Here is an 18783-nt window from a genome sequence, read left to right as displayed (position 1 = left end):
TGCCAAGGCTCAATTCTTCTCTTGACAAACATTGTCCTAAGGTTTTCAGATGTGGCTCTCTTACACCTCTCTCTTTGGTTTAACTTACCTGCACATAATATTTCGAAGCTTCTCCAGATTCTCAGCAGTGAAATACCAATAATTTCTATCGCACCTCTGAACATCTTTGTCAATTCTATGTAAGTTTAAGGCAACAGTGTCCAGCATTTCTATCTGGAAAATACAAAGACTTGTTATAAACCTGTTGCTAAACAAAGGAGGGTATTTGCCTGTTGTGTCTGATCTTTGAAGAATGACAGGATTTTAGATGTCCATTCGTTTTAAATCAATTTCTGCAGGTAAATTTGTAAAACCAGAGATGCCACCATGTGCTAAATGCACTCTTATTCCTATGGTTTTATTGTTACCATTTCAGCTTAATCAATGACATACAAAGCCAACAACAACATAAAAATGAGTGGATTAAATACCACGTTGATCACCCTGAGCTTTTTGCAGAAAAAAAAAAATCAGACAGTGTGAAATATTTAGTAAGGGAACTACCATATCTAAGGTTATCTGTTTATATCACAAGGATTTTCAAAATTAGAAGCTTTCAGTCTAAATTGATCTTTTTATAATTGTACCAAACTGATTCTGATCTTGGATGCATACATTTTTTAAAAAGAGACCTGAATAAACCATGTTCTAACTTTTTTTCCTAAACACCAGAAAACATCCATGTTTGAGATAATATCAGTGTCATGATCCCCATCCTTTTTCTTTTAACGTGGTCTGTTATTTTATTTAAAACGTTTCTAAGACACCAGACAGCAAAAGAATGATGTCACAGTTTAAGTTAAAAGAAAAGGGGCAGCGATTCCATGAAATGGATAAAAATAGGAAGTTGAAAAATAGAGGTGTGGTTGCATCAGTGGAGAGACTGCTTGTGGTGCCAGATTTTATTTTCCAGTGTTTTTGTTTTTATTGATTTTAATGTTTGGTTTTACATGATGGTTGTGAGCCACCCAGAGCTGTGTTGTTGTTTTTTAAGGTGAGTGGTCATGACAGGATTTTAAATAAATAAATAACTCCTTTTTCATGACCCTCTAATCCCGGGGTTCCCAAACTTGGCAACTTTAAGACTTGTGGACTTCAACTCCCACAATCCTCCAGTCAGCTATGCTACGGAGTTGAAGTCCACAAGTCTTAAAGTTGCCAATTTTGGAGACCTCTGCTCTAAGCCCTTAATTCGGGATAGAGTTGGGCTGACTTGAGTGGAGCTGAGCATTTACTGGCTGGATGCCCTTTCTAAGGCCTATGCTGAGTTCACAGCAGATTTTTTTTCTTTCTGCCGCAAGATGCCGCTACCTAGCATTGAACCCACCCTTCTGAATGGGAGGCGAGCGTCTTCACCACTAAGCCATTACACCACTGAGATTTTTAAAGAAATAAATAATAAAAACACAATTAAAACTAGGTGGCACCTCTGAGTGAATAAAAGTTTGGGGGAGGAAGTTGGATTGCTCCCTGGGACGGATATTTCATAAATGCAATGCCCTTTTAATAGAGGATGTGAAATCCCAGTCCAAATGAAGGTCGTTAAGTGAGGACTTCCTGTGCATACCTATGCCTGCCCTTGGCCCTTACCTACCGTATAGGAAGCAGAGCACACAGAGATGCTCTCTTCTGCAGCTGTTTTAGAGTCCGTTTGGGAACATGTCCGTTCCTCCGTTGCACAGCTCGAACAAGCCAAGCCCTTGATTGGTGAAACGTGATCTAGATCCGGTCTCTGCAGTTCTGGGCCGGTTTCCTCTTCGGTCGCATCCTCAAAGCAGATGCTCTGACCATCATCGATGCTGGAGAGGATGCCTGATGTGACGGAGTAATTCCGAGAAGAAGGGAGCCCGGAGTCAGGAGAATCAAACTCTACTGATTGTTGTTGGTCAACTGCCACCACAACCGTGGGTGCATCTAGGCAAACCTTGGTCAAAGATGGTTCTTCGTGGGCCTTCAGGTCTCGGTCTACAGAGTCCATTTCGTCCACAGAAATAAACACCTGCAAAGAGCAATAGGTCAGTCAGGGAGAAAGCAAGTCAGAAACATTAATAACAATAGCACTTAAGACTTATATAGATAGTATAAGCTCAAGCTGCCCAAGGAGCTGCTGATACAGTTTTACAGAGGAATTATTGAGTCTGTCATCTGCACCTCTATAGCTGCCTGGTTTGGTTCTGCAACCCAACAGGACAGACACAGGCTTCAGAGGATAATTAGGACTGCAGAAAAAAACAATTACTGCTAATCTGTCTTCAATCAAGGACCTGTATACTGCACGAGTCAAAAAGAGGGCTGTGAAAATATTTACAGACACTTCACATCCTGGACATAAACTGTTTCAACTTCTTCCCTCAAAACGATGCTACAGAGCACTGCACACCAGAACAACTAGACACAAGGACAGTTTCCCCCCGAATGCCATCACTCTGCTAAACAAATAATTCCCTCAACACTGTCCAACTATTACAAAGTTTGCACTACTATTACTATTAATCTTCTCATCACTCCTTATCACCCATCCCCTCCCATTTGTGACTGTATGACTGTAACTTTGTCACTTGTATCCTAACGATTTTTATTGACTGTTTCCTAGTATGATTTGATTGCTTGTTGTACCCTGTGACTATCATTAAGTGTTGTACCTTATGATTCTTGATCCTTGACGAATGTATCTTTTCTTTTATGTACACTGAGAGCATTTGCACCAAGACAAATTCCTTGTGTGTCTAATCACACTTGGCCAATAAAATAATTATTCTATTCTATTCTATTCTATTCTATTCTATTCTATTCTATTCTATTCTATTCTATTCTATTCTATTCTACATTTAACAGTTCATTTAGTGACTGTTCGAAGTTACCATGGCACTGAAAAAAGTTACGTATGGCCGTTTTTCACACTTACAACCGTTGCAGCATCCCCATGGTCACTTCAGATGTTTGGCAACTGATTCACATTTACAACAGTTGCTGTTTCCCAGGGCCATGTGATCACCTTTTCTAATCTCCTGACAAGCAAAGTCAATGGGGAAGCCAGATTCACTTAACAACCAAGTTACTAATTTAACAACTGTGGCAACAAAGGTCATAAAATGGAGCAAAAACCACTTAACAAATATTTCACTTAGCAACAAACTTTTTGGGCTCAATTGTGGTCGTAAGTCGAGGACTACCTGTATACCGCTCCATAGTGCTTTTACAGCATATTGCCCCCAACAATTTGGGTCCTCATTTTACCGACCTCGGAAGGATGGAAGCCTGAGTCAATCTTGAGCAGATTAGGATCAAACTGCTAGCAGTGAGCAGAGTCAGCCTGCAATGCTGTATTGTAACCAATGTGCCACCAGGGCTCTTAATTAATTGAAGAAAAGAGTGATAGGCTCTCTCTTCTCACAACACTGCTGACCATACTTAGTGGATTAACTCATCCCCTGGTCCTTGCTGTAGCCTGAACCATAGAGCATCAAATTCACATGCCAGTCTGAGCCACAAAATAATGACCAAGTTTCAAACTAGTATTTCCACGGTGGGTGAACTCAGCTCTTGGTTTGTAGCAAGTTGAATATCACACTACTAACCAGAGCATACAAAACATTTGCTAGACCAATACTCAAATACAGTTCATCAGTCTGGAACCCACATTACGTATCTGATATTAGCACAATTGAGAAAGTCCAGAAATATTTCACAAGAAGAGTTCTCCACTCGTTGTAGAATACCTTATGCCACCAGACTTGAAATTCTAGAACTAGAATACCTTATGCCACCAGACTTGAAATTCTAGAACTAGAAAACCTTGAATTACGCCGTCTTCGGTCTGATTTAAGCATGGTATATAAAATCATACATTGCAATGTCCTACCTGTCAATGAATACTTCAGCTTCAACCATAACAACACAAGAGCACACAATAGATACAAACTCAAAGTTAACCGCACCAAACTTGATTGCAGGAAATACGACTTCAGCAATAGAGTGGTCAATGTCTGGAATACTCTACCTGACTCTGTAGTTTCTTCCCCAAACCCCAAAAACTTTAACCTTAGACTGTCTACTATTGACCTCACCCCTTTCCTAAGAGGTCTGTAGGGGGCGTGCATAAGCGCACCAACGTGCCTACCGCGTCCCTGTCCTATTGTTTCTCTTATTCTTCTTTTATTTTTCTTATATGTACCCATTTCATGTATTCACAACTATGTATACACTTATACTTATTATCTTGTAAACAATTGGCAAATCAAATAAATAAATAAATAAATAAATAAAATAAAAATGTGAGGTGCAAACATAGCCACAGAACTGAAGGAATAACAGAGTTGGAAGGGACCTTGGAGGTCTTCTAATCCAACCCCCTGCTTATGCAGGAAACCCTACACCATTTCAGACAAATGGTTGTCCAATCTCTTTCTAAAATCCTCCAGTGATGGAAGCACCCACAACTTCTGGAGGCAAGCCCTTGAAGTCATCCAATTTCCATGCAGGGTGGAAAAAACATTAAACTTCCATGTTTGATCTATTTAGCTTCTTGCTAAAAGGCATCTCAATTGTGGTTGCAAGTAGAGGACTATCCATAACTGGAAAAAGACTTACCTGACTCCTCCAGATTTTTTTGGCCAAGAGGAAAAAACCCTCTCCCCCAAACTGGCTAACCGAAAGACAGCATGGTCCATGACGGGGTGGGCAATTAATTGTCCCAAGAGGCCACATGAGAAACTGAGGCTGTGGTGGAGGGCCAAACCAACAGGGCTGTGAAGATGCGTAGGCATGTATGTACTTCTTGATGCTCTCTGAGCTTGGTTATTTTCTTGCAGACGTTTCATTACCTAACTAGGTAACATTCTCAGTGCTAGTAAAAGAGTGCTGTTTGCTGTCAATTTATATGCTGGTGTCTTGCCTGTCTGTGTAGAGTGTAGGCATGCATTCAGGCACATGCGTAAATTGGGAGGGAAAATAGCCCCTTCAAAATAAAAGCAATCCACGTGGGTCAGACAAGGGCAGCCCCAAAGGGCTGGATATGGTCTGGGGGCCATAAGATGCCCAAGTCACAAAAAGTGGCATGATTGTTAAGAACAAAGTGTTAAGAACAAAGTTAAGAAAGAAAAAGTTAAGAAAGAAAATGATTGTTAAGAACAAAGTGTTAAGAACAAAGTTAAGAAAGAAAAAGTTAAGAAAGAAAAGTTAAGAAAAGTTAAGATTGTTAAGAACAAAGTTAAGAAAAAAGTGGCATGATTGTTAAGAACAAAGGAGAAACCAAGTGTTTTGAAGAACAAAACAGCTGGAGTTCAGAACAAAATAGAAGCAGATTTAATTTTTGCACGGCTCCTTTTTTCCACTCCTTCTAAAAGAAAATGCAGGTGGCATCTGCCAAGGAAATTATAACCAAATTTGGCGGCGGAGTGTGTGTGTGTTATGGGATCTAAAGGAGCTTATGGGATCTAAGGGAACTTATGGGGTCTAAAAAGGAAGTTAACAGCGCAGCTGAAAGAATCCCAAGATTTACAATATCGAGAAAAATAATTATATAATCCTCCCCATGTAATCCAATAAACCCCCGAGCATACTCAGAACATAAAAGGGACACCTGGAAAAACACAAATTGGATCAATATAGCTGAATCAAAAGATGGAATAGCTAGCTGGATACTTTTTTCCCAAGAAAATATGTGATGCCATAACATTTGTTTGAAGCTTCTACTTTTGGAGAGTGGCTGTTAGGAGACCAAAGAGCAAGGGAAACATTGAATGGTGTCCTTAGATGTAGCAGTTGTATCTTGTATGACTACAATTGGCACCTGAATTTCCATGGCTAATCAAGGGGGTTGTTAAGTGAATTGTGTCTGGTTTATATGACTTGTTTGCCACAGTTGTTAAGCAAATTGCTGCCGTTGTTAAATGAAACCGGCTTCCTTCTCTGTCTTTGGCTGGGAAGATGGCCAATAGCAAAAGCCCTTAGACTTATATATTGCTTTACAGCGCTGTGCAGTCCTCTCTAAGCGGTTTATAGAGTCAGCCTATTGCCCCCGACAATCTGGCTCATTTTACCCACCTCAGAAAGATGGAAGGCAGAGTCAACCTTGAGCCAGTCAGGATCGAACTGCTGGCAGCTGACAGTCAGCAGAAGTAGCCAATGGTGATCCCATGACCCCAGAACACCACAATCGTTGTAAATACATGCTGGTTGCCAAGCACCCCAATGTTGATGTTGCTGTGATTATATAGCTAATCCCCAACTTACAACAGTTCATTCAGTGATCATTCAAAGTTACAATGGCACTGAAAAGTTATTTATGACCGTTTTTCACACTTACGACTGTTGCAGCATCCCCATGGCCTTGCGATCAAAATTTAGATGGTTGGCAACTGATTCATATTTATGACAGATGCAGCATCCTGGGATCATGTGATCATCTTTTGCAATCTTCTGGCAAGGAAAGTCAATGGGGTAGCCAGATTCATTTAACAATCGTGTTAATAACTTAACAACTGCACTTGTTAATCCAATTAAAAACTGTGGCTAGGAAGGTCGTAAAATGAGGCCAAAACTCACTTAACGACTGTCTTAGCAACATACATTTTGGGCTCAGTTGTCGTAAGTCGAGGACCACCTATAAGTGCAATTTTTGTTTAATCTTGAATGGTTTAATCTTGAATAAAGAAATGGTTGTACGCCAAAGACTGCTTGGTTAATCCTAAAATATAAAAATATGGAAGGATATGACAGCTGCTTGGTGTTTACTTTGCAGATTTTTTTTTACGACAGAGTGAGATGTGACTTGACTGATGGACCCAACCCATCATCTTACATTAGGAGTGGGGAACAATAGCCCTTTTATGACTTGTGGACTTCAACTCCCAGAATTCCCGAGCCAGCCAAGCTGGGAATTGAAGTCCACATGTCATAAAAAGGCCATTGTTTCCCCCGCTCTGTCTTACATCATTGCTGATGGTGGAGTCCCTGTGGATCAGCCGCTGCACGTGACTATCTATGCTGCTCCCGGAGGAAAACTTGGTGGTCGTCTGAGACTCTTTCTCCCGAAGCTTCACCACCACCTCGCAGGCTTTCCACTCACTCATCACCTTCTGGTATCGGCGTACAATGTCCCCGTCCACCTGAAGAAGGAAGAGAAGAATTTATTTCAGGCTAGCAATTCCACAGAATGATAGCCAACCACCAGGGAAATCAGGAGATTTGGGTAATTCAAATGGGTATAAAGATTTACGGTAAGCTTAAGCTCCCTACAAGAATCTGAACTACTAACAGGCAATTTGGCAGTAGGTAAGGAATTCACGATGACTGGACTTAGATCTCTTGTGGGTGCAAAGGGACTCGTGACTGATTACGCATTCCCTCAGGCTCAGTCTGGTCATCTTCTACAGCAAGAGTCTTCAAACTTGGCAAGTTTAGGACTTGTGGACTTCAACTCCCAGAATTCCTGAGCTAACATGACTGGAAGAGGAATTCTGGGAGTTGAAGTCCACACGTCTTCAAGCTGTCAAGTTTGAAGACCCCTGTTCTACAAGATACAATCTGTGACAAATTTGCTTGATCCTAAGCGGAAACACTGAAGGTCACATTGAGCTTGTTGGGTGTGTTTTCCAGTTCTCATGATGAAAAATCTAGGGGGACAGTCAACATTTCCATTTGTTTTGCTTTTCAAAATCCCAGCCAACAAACTTTGCAAAGTTGAGTATTTTCTTATTGCAACTGAGAATGGTTTTTCAGGGACATCATGAGAAGTCTTTCCCATCCTCTCGTCCTTTTAACCAAAATGCTGGGCCTGAAGCTAGAATCTCTCTGTATATCGTATGACTGAGCCTCCCGATAAATTGGATTATCATCTTCTAGAACCCGTCCTGGAAATACTGAAGACAAACAAGTACCAGCTCCATTTCCTTCTTGTTCATGCCAAACTTGTAGTGTCCCAGCAAGAATGGCCACACCTCCTTCCGAATGTCATGTTGCACCCCACCGTAGTAGACTAGTCGCAGCAGCTCCAATTCCTTGTAATTCTAATAGGTAAGGAAGTGAGATTGAGAGTGAGATTGACACAGAGAAATTATGGGAAATTTAGCTAACACCTACCAGCTCAGAGATGGAAAAGCTTCCCTTTTTTTATAGCTAAAGATAACTGATTCATATGGTAAGGCAACTATTTGCTTTAGATGGAGTTGGTTGTAAAATTAGGATTTGATCAAAGTCAAAAATGCACAACAAGTTTGGTCTAGTGGTTAAGACACCTAGCTAGAAACCAGGAGATTGTGAGTTCTAGTCCCACCTTTCGCATGAAAGCTACCTAGGTGACTTAGGCCAATCACCAGGAGACTGTGAGTTCTAGTCCCATCGTATGCATGGAAATTAGCTAGGTGACTTTGGGCCAGGTACTCACTCTCAACCCAACCCAACTCACCTCACAGGTTTGTGGCTGTGGGTAAAATAGGAGGACGAATATTGGGTACATTTGCTTTCTTGTTACTTGTGAAATAATAAAAATAGGATAAAAATCTAATAAATAAGTAAATAGTATAGTAGTGGGAGACTATTTGTTATCCAGGATAGCCAATCAAACCATCTTCCATTTCCCCCTTCCCAGTTCTTAAAATTAATTCTGTGGGCAGAAAGCTAATCCCTCTCATCAAGAAGCTGACAAATTCTCTCTTATGCATGGATTGTTCCATTTAGGGTCAAGAAAAGGAGAACAAATCTGCAATCTAGAACTTTTCTTAATGAAACATCATGTGATGAATGATTCCGCTTAAGAATATAAGGAAATCCAGCTGGATCAAAGAAAGCTACATCCAGTCCAGCACACAATGGTCAGCCAATGTCTCTAAAATAGGCATTGTTTGTTTATTTAAAATTGCTGCTCGCCCAATGCCAAAGACCTCTAGTGTTATTATTATTCCATGTTCAGAGATACGGCGCCACTGAACATGCAAGTTTTATTTGAGCCATTAAGGACAACAGCCGAGCTTCCAGATCACAATCATTTTGATTGTGGGGATACTGAAATGATTGCAAGTGCAGGATAGTCCATAATTATTTAGAAATGGTGGGAAATATTTATAGCTCAAGTGGTAGATCAATCAATCAATCAGAATAGAGCTAGAAGGGACCTTGGAGGTCTTCTAGTCCAACCCCCTACTCCAGGAAGAGACCCTATACTATTTCAAACGTTGGTGGTAGTTTGTTCTCTGCGCTTCTTGTTCAAGTTTTGAATGTTTTGTCACCAGGCTGGGTAACGTCATCCACTGAACTTTAACAAGTCTGCTGACGAAACGTTTGGAAACTGAACAACAAGCTCGGAGAACAAACCACCACCACCATTATTTATTTCAGCCGCATCGTAACGTGGAAGAGTCTCTAAACCAGGAGGGTCAAACTCAAGGCCTGCAAGCAGGGGTGGGATCCTCCCAGCGTAACAACCGGTTCAGTGAGCGTGCACTTTGAGCTGGGTGCGCACGCACAGTACTTGCAAAACAACTTCTCCTGCAAGCAATCACCACCTGCTGCTGATGCGCGGCACTCAGCTGCTGCTGATGCGCAAAGCAACTAAGGTAAGAATAAAGGACAGCCTAGAGCCCGGGCAGGCAGGTGGGCCCAACCAAAGAGAAGAAGATCAGAGAGGGAGATTCAGATAGAACTGGCTCGGTGTCAGCTGCTCTTCGGAGCTACCGGTTCTATAGAACCGGGCCGAACCAGTAGAATCCCACCCTTGCCTTCGAGTGCTTAGATCTGGCCTGCGGGGCTACCCTGGAAACAGCAAAGGACCGGTCCCCGGTGCCTCTGCCAGTTAAAATGAAGCTTGGGAGGGCCGCGTGCATCCCTCGCGAGCTCCATTTTCACCGGCAGAATGTTTCAGGAGGCCGCCGCAGCCGAGAATGGAACTCAAGAGCCTGTTTTTGCTGGCAGAGCACTTGGGCCACCACAGGTATGAAATGAGTGACGTTGATCTGGCCATGCCCACCCCAGCCACACCCACCCAAGCCCCCCTGAGGTCAAACGCAACCCTGATGTGGTGTTGTGGTTAGCCGGCAGCAGTGAGGAGGACATTCCCAAGGAGCCTGTGGTAAGTGCGAGTGAGCGCAGGATGATTCATAGAAGAGCAGCACAGGCGACTCGGAAGTAAGAATGCTAATTATATTCCTCCAGGGAACATAAGCCTGGTTTCAAAGGGTTTTTGCTCTGTAGAACGCAAAAATGTTCTAAGAAGCTCTAGGGACCCAGCATTGTGTGTAGTGATACTGGCTTATCTGAAGAATTCTGTCAAGGCTTTTCTGGTTGGACTAATTGGCTGCAAGGCATCTTTTATCTACAAAGAAGTTTATTTGTAGATTAAAGCTGTGAAGGTTTGTGTTACTGAGTTTGTCTGTGTTTGCTTTCTGGGAACCCGGCTGAGTCAGAACACGTGGTCTTCAATGAAACTTGAGTTTGGCACCCCTGCTCTAAACGAACAGTCACAATCAAGGGCTCTCTAAATATAAATCTACACAGCCTTGCCTTCTTATCCTTCTGGTACTTGCTCCAGACCTCTTTGGTCAATCCCTCAGCAGCACTCGTGGGTTTATCCGGTGGGATGATGGAATGGTTCACCAACGCAGACAAGTGAGTTCGGACAGTGGACAAGTGACGGCAGTGAGCAAGCCCTGTGGAGGGAAAAGACAACATACATATTGAACATGTCTGGCATTCATTGTTCAAACCAGCAAAGTATGATGGCATTATTGTGACCTACTGACCAACAGGAGGCAGTGCGTGTGCAGTCCTCAATTTATGACCAAGTTCAGAACCAGAAAACACCTTTGCTAAGCGAGGCAGTTGTTAAAGGAGTTGGGCCCAATTTTGCAAACTTTTGGTTGGAGGTCATTAAGCAAGTCCCATAATTATTAATGAATCAGATATCTGTTAAGTTAATCCAGCTTCCTGCACTGACTTTGTGTCTCGGAAGCCAACTGGGAAAGTCGCAAAAGGCAATCACATAATCTTGGGACATGGCAACCGTCATAAATACACGCCAGTTGCCAAATGTCCAAATTTTGACCATGTCATCGTGGGGAATTGCACTCAGACTTATATAGAGCTTCACGGTGCTTTATAGCCCTCTCTAAGCAGTTTAACAGAGTCAGCCTGTTGCCTCCAACAATCTAGGTCCTCATTTTACTGACCTTGGAAGGATGGAAGGCTGAGTCAACTTTGAGCTGGTCAGGGTCTAACTGCTGGCAGTGGGCAAAGTCAGCCTGCAATACTGCATTCTAATCGCTGAGCCACCCCAGCTCCTTAATAAAGTGATGTAAGTCACTTTTTTCAGCAGCGTTCCAACTTCAGTCACTAAATGAATGATCATACATTGAGGGCTACTTGTATTCCTCTAACTGAAATTGTTCTAACTGAAATTTATCAGATGTCTTTAGCCACTGTCATTAAATTTAGATCTTACACAGTCCAACTTGCTTTCCCAGGAATTGCTCTGAGACAACAGCAATTTGTTGACTATTTTATAGCACACTCTAGGAGTGGCCTGGCTGGCAGCAAGCTTGTAAAAAGTAATAAATGAACTTGGCTTAAAATAGCAGACTTCTGGCGGAAGGGAGGTCATCGGAGTTGGGATTACAGTACAGAATTTTGATTATTCTCAAGCTGCAAAGTTTGGTTATCGTATAAATATGGGTGCATGGTTAAAAATGTAGGAAGCTGATATAAATTTACATTGTGTCAAAATTTATGGGTAAACTTTTATAAAATGATGTATTGTTGATATTTGGCATCAGGTAAATTGTCAAAAATAGATAAGAAATAGTAAACCAGTGTTGGAAGCGTGAAAAGGAAGAGGAAATTTTTTTTTATCATGCATGGTGGATTTCTGAAAAAAAAAAACAAAGAAATTTCAGGTGCAAGCTCGCACAACGATGCAAAAGATACTGCAGATTACTATTACAATGAAACTGGAATTTTTATCGGATTTTATGAATGAAAGATATATGGGAAACTAATATTGTAGATGGTAACTGAGGCAAAATTATTGCACGTACAAAGATGAAAAAATAGGCAACTGTCCACAGTAGAAAACTGGATTACAAAACTGATGGAGAGTTAGGCAAAGTCGACCAATTTAGTTAAGGAAGAAATATAAAGACTTTTTTTTTTTAAAAGACAGAAAATCTTATATGGACTTTTTTGTTGAAAGAAGATTGAACTGATGATTCATGGCTTTGAGGAGTAAAAAGAATCAAAGAGGAAGGGGAAAGAATAAGATAATCATTACTTAATAAAAAAGGACAGAAATAATAATTTTTAATTTTCTGTCTATTTTGTTCTTATTTTCTATTTTGTTCTTAATCTTTTAATTTTGTATATTTTTATTCTATTGAAATGTCCCAATATTTTTTAAAAAATGTTCTGATCATTCCCAATATCAAGATTATTTCCTAAGGCTACAGACCAGGAAGATTTTTAATTAAATCCTAAACAAACTCAAAACAATTCTCTCAAACATCATAATGTTGATCTATTTCCAATCCATCATCTTCTCAAATACAGACTTCTCTCTTGACCATAAAAAGCACACAAAATGGCTGTTTGGTTTTCCCCCCAGTCTGGTACCATTCAGAGGCACATGAAGGCCAATAAATATATAGTAGTCCTTTAGGTGAGAAATCCATGCTCTTGGCCCTGTTCAGAGGTGCACCTTTTTCAACCTGGCCACGCATCAGTAATGTTGGCTGAGGCTGATGGAAGTTGCAGTGTTATTTGAAGCAGTGGTCGCCAACTAGGGAGCCGGGGACCACTGGTGGTCTGCAATAAAATTTTGGTGGTCCGCAGAGAAATGTCACTCCCAAAACACCCCCCAAAGCAATTAATCCAGGCTGCGTGGGAACACAAGGCTTTCGTCGTTTGCATTGCAAACAACATGAGGTAGTGAGGGGAGAGGGAAAAGGTGGAGGAGGGGAACTTGCCCCACTTGCCCCACACGCCTGGCCTGGCCACCCGGCTGCTTCTTTCCGCTTCTTTCTTCTTCTGCTTTTGGCTGCACGCACGGAAAGCAGCAAAAGTCTTTCTTTCTCTCCCCAAAACCCCATCAGAAACGAGTCTTTGGAACCCTGCAAGGCATCCTGCTCCCAGAGGCTGCGCCAGCGTGACAAGTCTCACGAAGACTCATTTCTGGCGGAGTTTGGGAGAGAGAGAAAAAGACTTCTGCTGCTTCTGCTGCTTTCCTTGCATGAAGCCAAAAGTCTCTCTCTCTCTCCCTCTCTCCCTCCCTCCCTCTCTCTCTCTTCCCCTGAAACAGAGTTGGAGATGGTATCCTGTGATCCCAAATAAAGAATGATCAATCGATAGGAAAATGGGGTAGGGAATTTTCCTGCAGACTTTCTCTGGTCCGCGGGATTTAAAATCATGAGTTTGGTGGTCCCTGAGGTCCAAAAGGTTGGCAACCCCTGATTTGAAGGACCATGTTTTCTCAGTTACATTTACCTGACCTACCAGAGTGAGGAGACACAGTATGTTACAGATCCACGCTCTGAAGGAGGTCCATCTAATGGGATGAAGAAGAAGGACCTTCTCCATGGTGGCTCCCTCCCTGCGAAACATCTTTCCTATGGATCTGGGGGCCCACAGGGTGATACAGAGACCATCAAGTGGTTGGTTTGATTCTTGCCACCAAAGAGTTGGGTTTTGTATTTGAGGTTTTACTTCTTGAGCCTCTCAGTGAATTGTGAGTGAACTGGGCAGCCATATACATTTTCTTCATAAATAAAAATGGTGTATGCAATTACATTGGTGACCATGTGAGGGAGGGAAGCGATCAAAATTAGCAAGATGGTGGACAGAGCACTGAGATACAAACCCTTGCCTGTTTTCCATGTGTGTGCAATGTCAACACACATAATAAAAAGGAGGGGGTTGGTCTTGGTTGCTGTCAGCTACAAGCAACTAGATCCCCACACATAGGGTTCAAGTCAATTACTTTATTATGTTCACAGGAATCTTCCCAGGGTACCAGCCTTCCCCTAGGAACAGACAGATAAGGTTGTATGGAGCTTAAGAGATATTAGTTCTGGATCACTTGCAGGTACACAAGGATTCAAGGCTAATTCTGCACTTGAGTCCTCCCCTAACACTTGAGGTGTTTCTCAACCCCTGCTCTGTCCACCAACTTCCTCATTTTGAGCCCTTCTATGGATGTTTTTGCCTGGATGGCACCAGATGTGGTAGGCAGTTAGTTTGATGTTCAGCTGGGATCCAGCCTCACAAACAGAACTTACATCCATAGAAGGCTCTGGAAACAATCTGTCTCTTCATACTTTCACACAACAGTTTTAGAGGGGTCCTGTTAGGAAAAAAGAGCAACATTCAGAACACATGCATCAAACACATTTATTCTACCAACAACAACAATCTTTGCCTCTCATTTATCCATCTCCCCAAAGGTCCTAAAGATGTTGTAATAACGATTATTCTGCAGTGTCTTCACTATGGTTCAACAAGCTGAGATGGGCTAATCACCTCACAGTGTAATTACAATGAGAATATCATAGTCCATTTAAATCTAGGGTCTCCTACTGTTAACCTGACATTTTAGCCACTAGTTCTCGTTGTCCTCTCCCCTGACCAGGTGCCCATCATACACCCAACCAAGGTAAAGACCTAGAATTAGCATTAGAAAGAGCAATTAGGCCATGGAGTCTAACCCTTTTTAGTGCACAAATCCACATTAAAGCTTCTCCTGCAAAAGGCTGTTTAGCTTCCACTTGAATAAATCTAATGAAAGATATCCCTCCATTCCCTATGCCCCCATTATTTTAGTATGCACTATCAAACCCCCTTTATTTTAGTATGCACCACCGCTACTTCCACTCTTAGGACACATGATATTGCTGACATTCAGCTGGTAGTCAGCAATTACTTTAAGGTAAAGTAATGAATTTTTGAACTAAATTAAACCACGGGTAGCTTTTGGCATGGTTTTAAAAAAGGAAAACCTCCTTTGAGTTGAGCACAATTTTTAGCAAGCATGCTAAGCAACAGTACAAAGCTAGGTTGTCATTTCCAGAATGTCAATCAATTTCCTAGCCTTCTATTGGCCTGGTGCTATCACATGCAAGAATTAACCAGACCTGACCCTTCTTAGTTTCTCAGCTTAGACAATGTTTCTCAACCTCAGCCCCTTCAAGATCTGTGGGCTTCAATTCCCAGAATTCCTCAGCCAGCATAGCATAGCTGGCTGAGGAATTCTGGGAGTTAAAGTCCACAAGTCTTAAAATTGCCAAGTTTGGAGTCCCTTGTTCTAAAGAGTTTACTTCACCTGTCATGGATACAAGTGCAGCAGCTGGGGAGGTGTGGAGAGCCAGCTGTGGAGCATGAGAGACATAAGGAACCTTGACTGTAGTGGTCCAGCTGCCATGAAAAGAAGCCAGCACCATATCCTTGCATCTCAGTGATGTCATTAATATCTAGGCAAAAGAGGAAGGGACAAAGATTAAATCTTGCACAAAGTTTCTTGGTTTTTTTCTTGGACTGGAGCAGATCATGCTTTGCTGAGCTACATGTGGACAAGAAAGAAAAGGGTATACTGTGCAAAATTTTTCCAACATGTTCTCTATATTTTCTATATACAATGATATTTATTTATTAAATTTCTACACAGCCCATCTCACTCCCCTAAGAGACTCTGGACAATTTACAATAACGAATTTATTTCCACCTTAATATCACCTTTTGGGGTGAGGGCAACCAAAGTAGATTTGTTGCAAAATATTACTTTGTTAAAAAAACAAAACCCACCCGGGTTTCTTAACCCCAAAGGTGCTTTTCGTAAAAAGGAACTGGACTTTCTTGATTGTTTTCTTGAAGACATTTCACTCTTCATCCAAGCAGCTTCTTCAGTTCTGGAGAACTTTAATTCTGGAGAACTTGAAGAAGCTTCTTGAATGAGAAGCAAAACATCTTCAGGGAAAAACAAAGTCCCAGTTGCCTCTTGGGGGAAAAAAAGCACTTTTGGGACAATCATGACCTGGATAACTGAGAATCTCCACAGACTGGATTTCTTAACTTTTTTTTTAAACAAAAGAAGACTACACCAACTCCAGATTGTGCTTTTTTTTTTACATAAATGTCTGGCCTTCAGCTCATCCACCATGTCTGTTAACGCAAACGATTCAGCCGGAAAGGCCAGCTAATTAAAACCATGCAGGCAAATGTTTTTTGCTTTGTTTTTACAGCAGCACATTCAAAACTGTGGCGGAAACAAAAAAGGGGGGGAAACGGCACTATGCCAAGCATGCATTCTTGCAACTAATACTGGAACTTAATTTTAGGGGCGACGATGAGATGTTAGGGAAAGAGGGATAAGTAACAGATGTTGTCAGATGGTTCATAGCAAAAGAGAGGAGCAGGGAGCAGGCAACTGTTGTTAGTGCGATTAAAAATGTTTAACAAAAATTAAGATCAAGCTATAAAAGCAAATCAGGGCCATGAAAGACAACAGGAGGAAAAAAAGCAAGCAAACAACCAAGTGCTCTTCACCTTTAATTCTTCAGGAACGAGCTGAACGAGCCAGTATTTATGGCAACATCTCCTACAGTCAATCATAAAGGGATGGGAGAGTTCCCCCCCCTCCTCCTCCCACTTTTCTCTTCCATTGGTAAGAAAAGATCTTGGAATTATTACTGTTGTTATTAAGAAAAGAATGAACACTGTCCTTTTAAGGTGAACCCCACAGACCCTAAAGAATTCAGATGAAAGGTACCTGAATTAGTGAAGAATTAGAGTGAACAGCATCTTCAGAATGAGCTTAAAGGTTTTGGTTTGCGGGCGATGGATCTCTGCCAAATTTTTAGACACATGCAAAAGGTTAAAGAAATTGCAAGGGACTCAAAAGCAAAATGAAGAGCAAACCAGGTACAACAGTATTGTCATTAAGCACATCAGGGAGCACACCAACCCGAAATCTCAAAGCTCAACGTTTTAGAGGGTCTCCCTTGTGGTAGGTAAGGGGGTAGGTGATCTTTTATTTACTTCCAAGAAATTGTAACAACCAAAGGAGGAAACCAGTTCAGAACATTATTCCCAGGTGACCCTCAATCAAAGCGGCGTTGAAAAGCACCGTGGTCATCCTGCTCCCCAGAAACAGGGAACGAGGTGCCTTCCTCCTCTGTTGCTGGAGTCAATGCAAAGCCACCATGACTGTGGATGATGGATATCGTCCTCCTCCCTGAATGTGTCTAATCCCCTTTGCAACTGGCTCTGTATGTCATGTTCATCCTGTCTTATGGCAGAGAATTCCGTAGGTTAAATTAGCTGTCCTGAATCTTTCTGCATAATGTAGTTCCAATGGACAATCTTGGGATGGATAATTTGTGATGCGGAGAATTTCTTCACATCAAATCCTATAGTTTTACATACCCCAATCGTACCTCCTGTTATTTTGCCATGGGAATTAAAGTCAGAACTTCTTAATTCCATTGGTCTCTTTCTGCAACTTTCCTAGCTCAACAGGATCCCTCTTGGAGATGTAGTTCAAACTAGAAACATCTGCATACTCTGAGGGAATTGTTTTATCGGCAAAGAAAGACCAGGTTTGGGGGCTCTTTTCTTTTTGGATGAGGAGGGGGTGCTTGAACTGGGCTCTCTATGGCCAAGATGCCTGGTTCTGGGTATAAACTATTCAGGGCAGTTGGCTTGAGATAGTTTTATACCCAAAAGAAATATTTTTCTACATCACATTGAGTAGAGGTTCATTGGCACAGCATTCCAGAAAAGACTCTCCATTAAGCCATCAGGTAGATAGGCCTCATGAGTCAAACTGGACCCTCAAGATAACTCAGCGAGCACCAAGGACTCCACTGTCCTAAGACAGAATCAGCAATGTGAAGTAGTAACAAATAGCTCCTCAGTCTGATATAACCAGGGGTGGGGCTACTGGGGGTTTGCAGGGGTTTGGGAGAGCCCCTAGCTAAGATTCTGTGCAGCTCAGAAAACTCCCAAATCCAACTCCTGGCTGGCCCCGCCCACCCCACCCTGCCCCTCCCAGGAGTCCACACGTGGCCCGTTTTGGATGCAGGTAAGTGCAGGGCATGCACGGAGGCTCGGGGAGGGCAAAAACCGGGCCTCCCAGAGGCTCCAGAAAGACGGAAATGGGCCTGTTTCTGGCTTCCAGAGAGACTCCAGAGCCCGGGGAGTCCGTTTTCACCCTCCCTGGTTAAGTAAGTAAAAGAAAGGAGAAGGAACTAGCAATTGGTTCTCATGGATTGAAGAAACATGCAGCATAGAATCATAGAGCTGGAATGGGCTTTGGAGGTCTTCTAGTCCAGCCTCCTGCTCAAGGCAGGAGACCGTAACAGAATATAACAGAATAACAAAGTCGGAAGAGACCTTTGGAGTTCTTTTAGTCCAGGGGTGTCAAACTCAAGGCCCGGGAGCCTGCTTCTGCCAGTGAGAATGGGCTCCCAAACTCCCTTTTCGGCGGCCACAGCCTCCTGAAACCCTCTGCCAATGAAAACGGAGTTCAGGAATGCCGCGTGCAGCCCTTCCGAGCTCCGTTTTCACTGGCAGAGGATTGCAGGAGGCTATGGCAGCTAAAGACGGAGTTTGGGAGCCCGTTCTCACTGGCAGAGCACTCGGGCCACCACAGGTGTCCCCAACACAAGGGACATCAAGCTGGCCATGCCCATCGTGGCCACACCCACCCCAGCCCCCCAAGGTCAAACACAACCCTGATGCGGACCTCAATGAAATCGAGTTTGACACCCC

General features: G+C 42.5%; 1 protein-coding gene across 4 annotated transcripts in view; it reads right to left on the bottom strand.

Annotated features, from left to right (window-relative positions):
- The window catches only part of SGSM2 (small G protein signaling modulator 2), a 138456-nt gene that overhangs the window by 14417 nt on the left and 105256 nt on the right, over window positions 1–18783 (bottom strand). For all 4 annotated transcript variants that reach the window (XM_087957334.1, XM_087957337.1, XM_087957329.1 and 1 more), the window contains 7 exons: window positions 15338–15485; window positions 14298–14362; window positions 10537–10682; window positions 7920–8048; window positions 6972–7148; window positions 1634–2038; window positions 89–213 (listed from right to left, as the gene is read on the bottom strand). In XM_087957334.1, coding sequence (XP_087813460.1) covers window positions 89–213; window positions 1634–2038; window positions 6972–7148; window positions 7920–8048; window positions 10537–10682; window positions 14298–14362; window positions 15338–15485 — 1195 coding nt within the window. The remainder of the gene's footprint in view (window positions 1–88; window positions 214–1633; window positions 2039–6971; window positions 7149–7919; window positions 8049–10536; window positions 10683–14297; window positions 14363–15337; window positions 15486–18783) is intronic.

The sequence above is a fragment of the Notechis scutatus genome, chromosome 1, assembly GCF_049901735.1.
Source record: "Notechis scutatus isolate UNSWTSFEM ecotype Mainland chromosome 1, rNotScu1.2, whole genome shotgun sequence".
In the NCBI taxonomy this organism is placed as follows: domain Eukaryota; kingdom Metazoa; phylum Chordata; class Lepidosauria; order Squamata; family Elapidae; genus Notechis; species Notechis scutatus.
The sequence above is the reverse complement of the archived record's forward strand: the minus strand, read 5'-3'. Positions and strand labels throughout refer to the sequence as shown.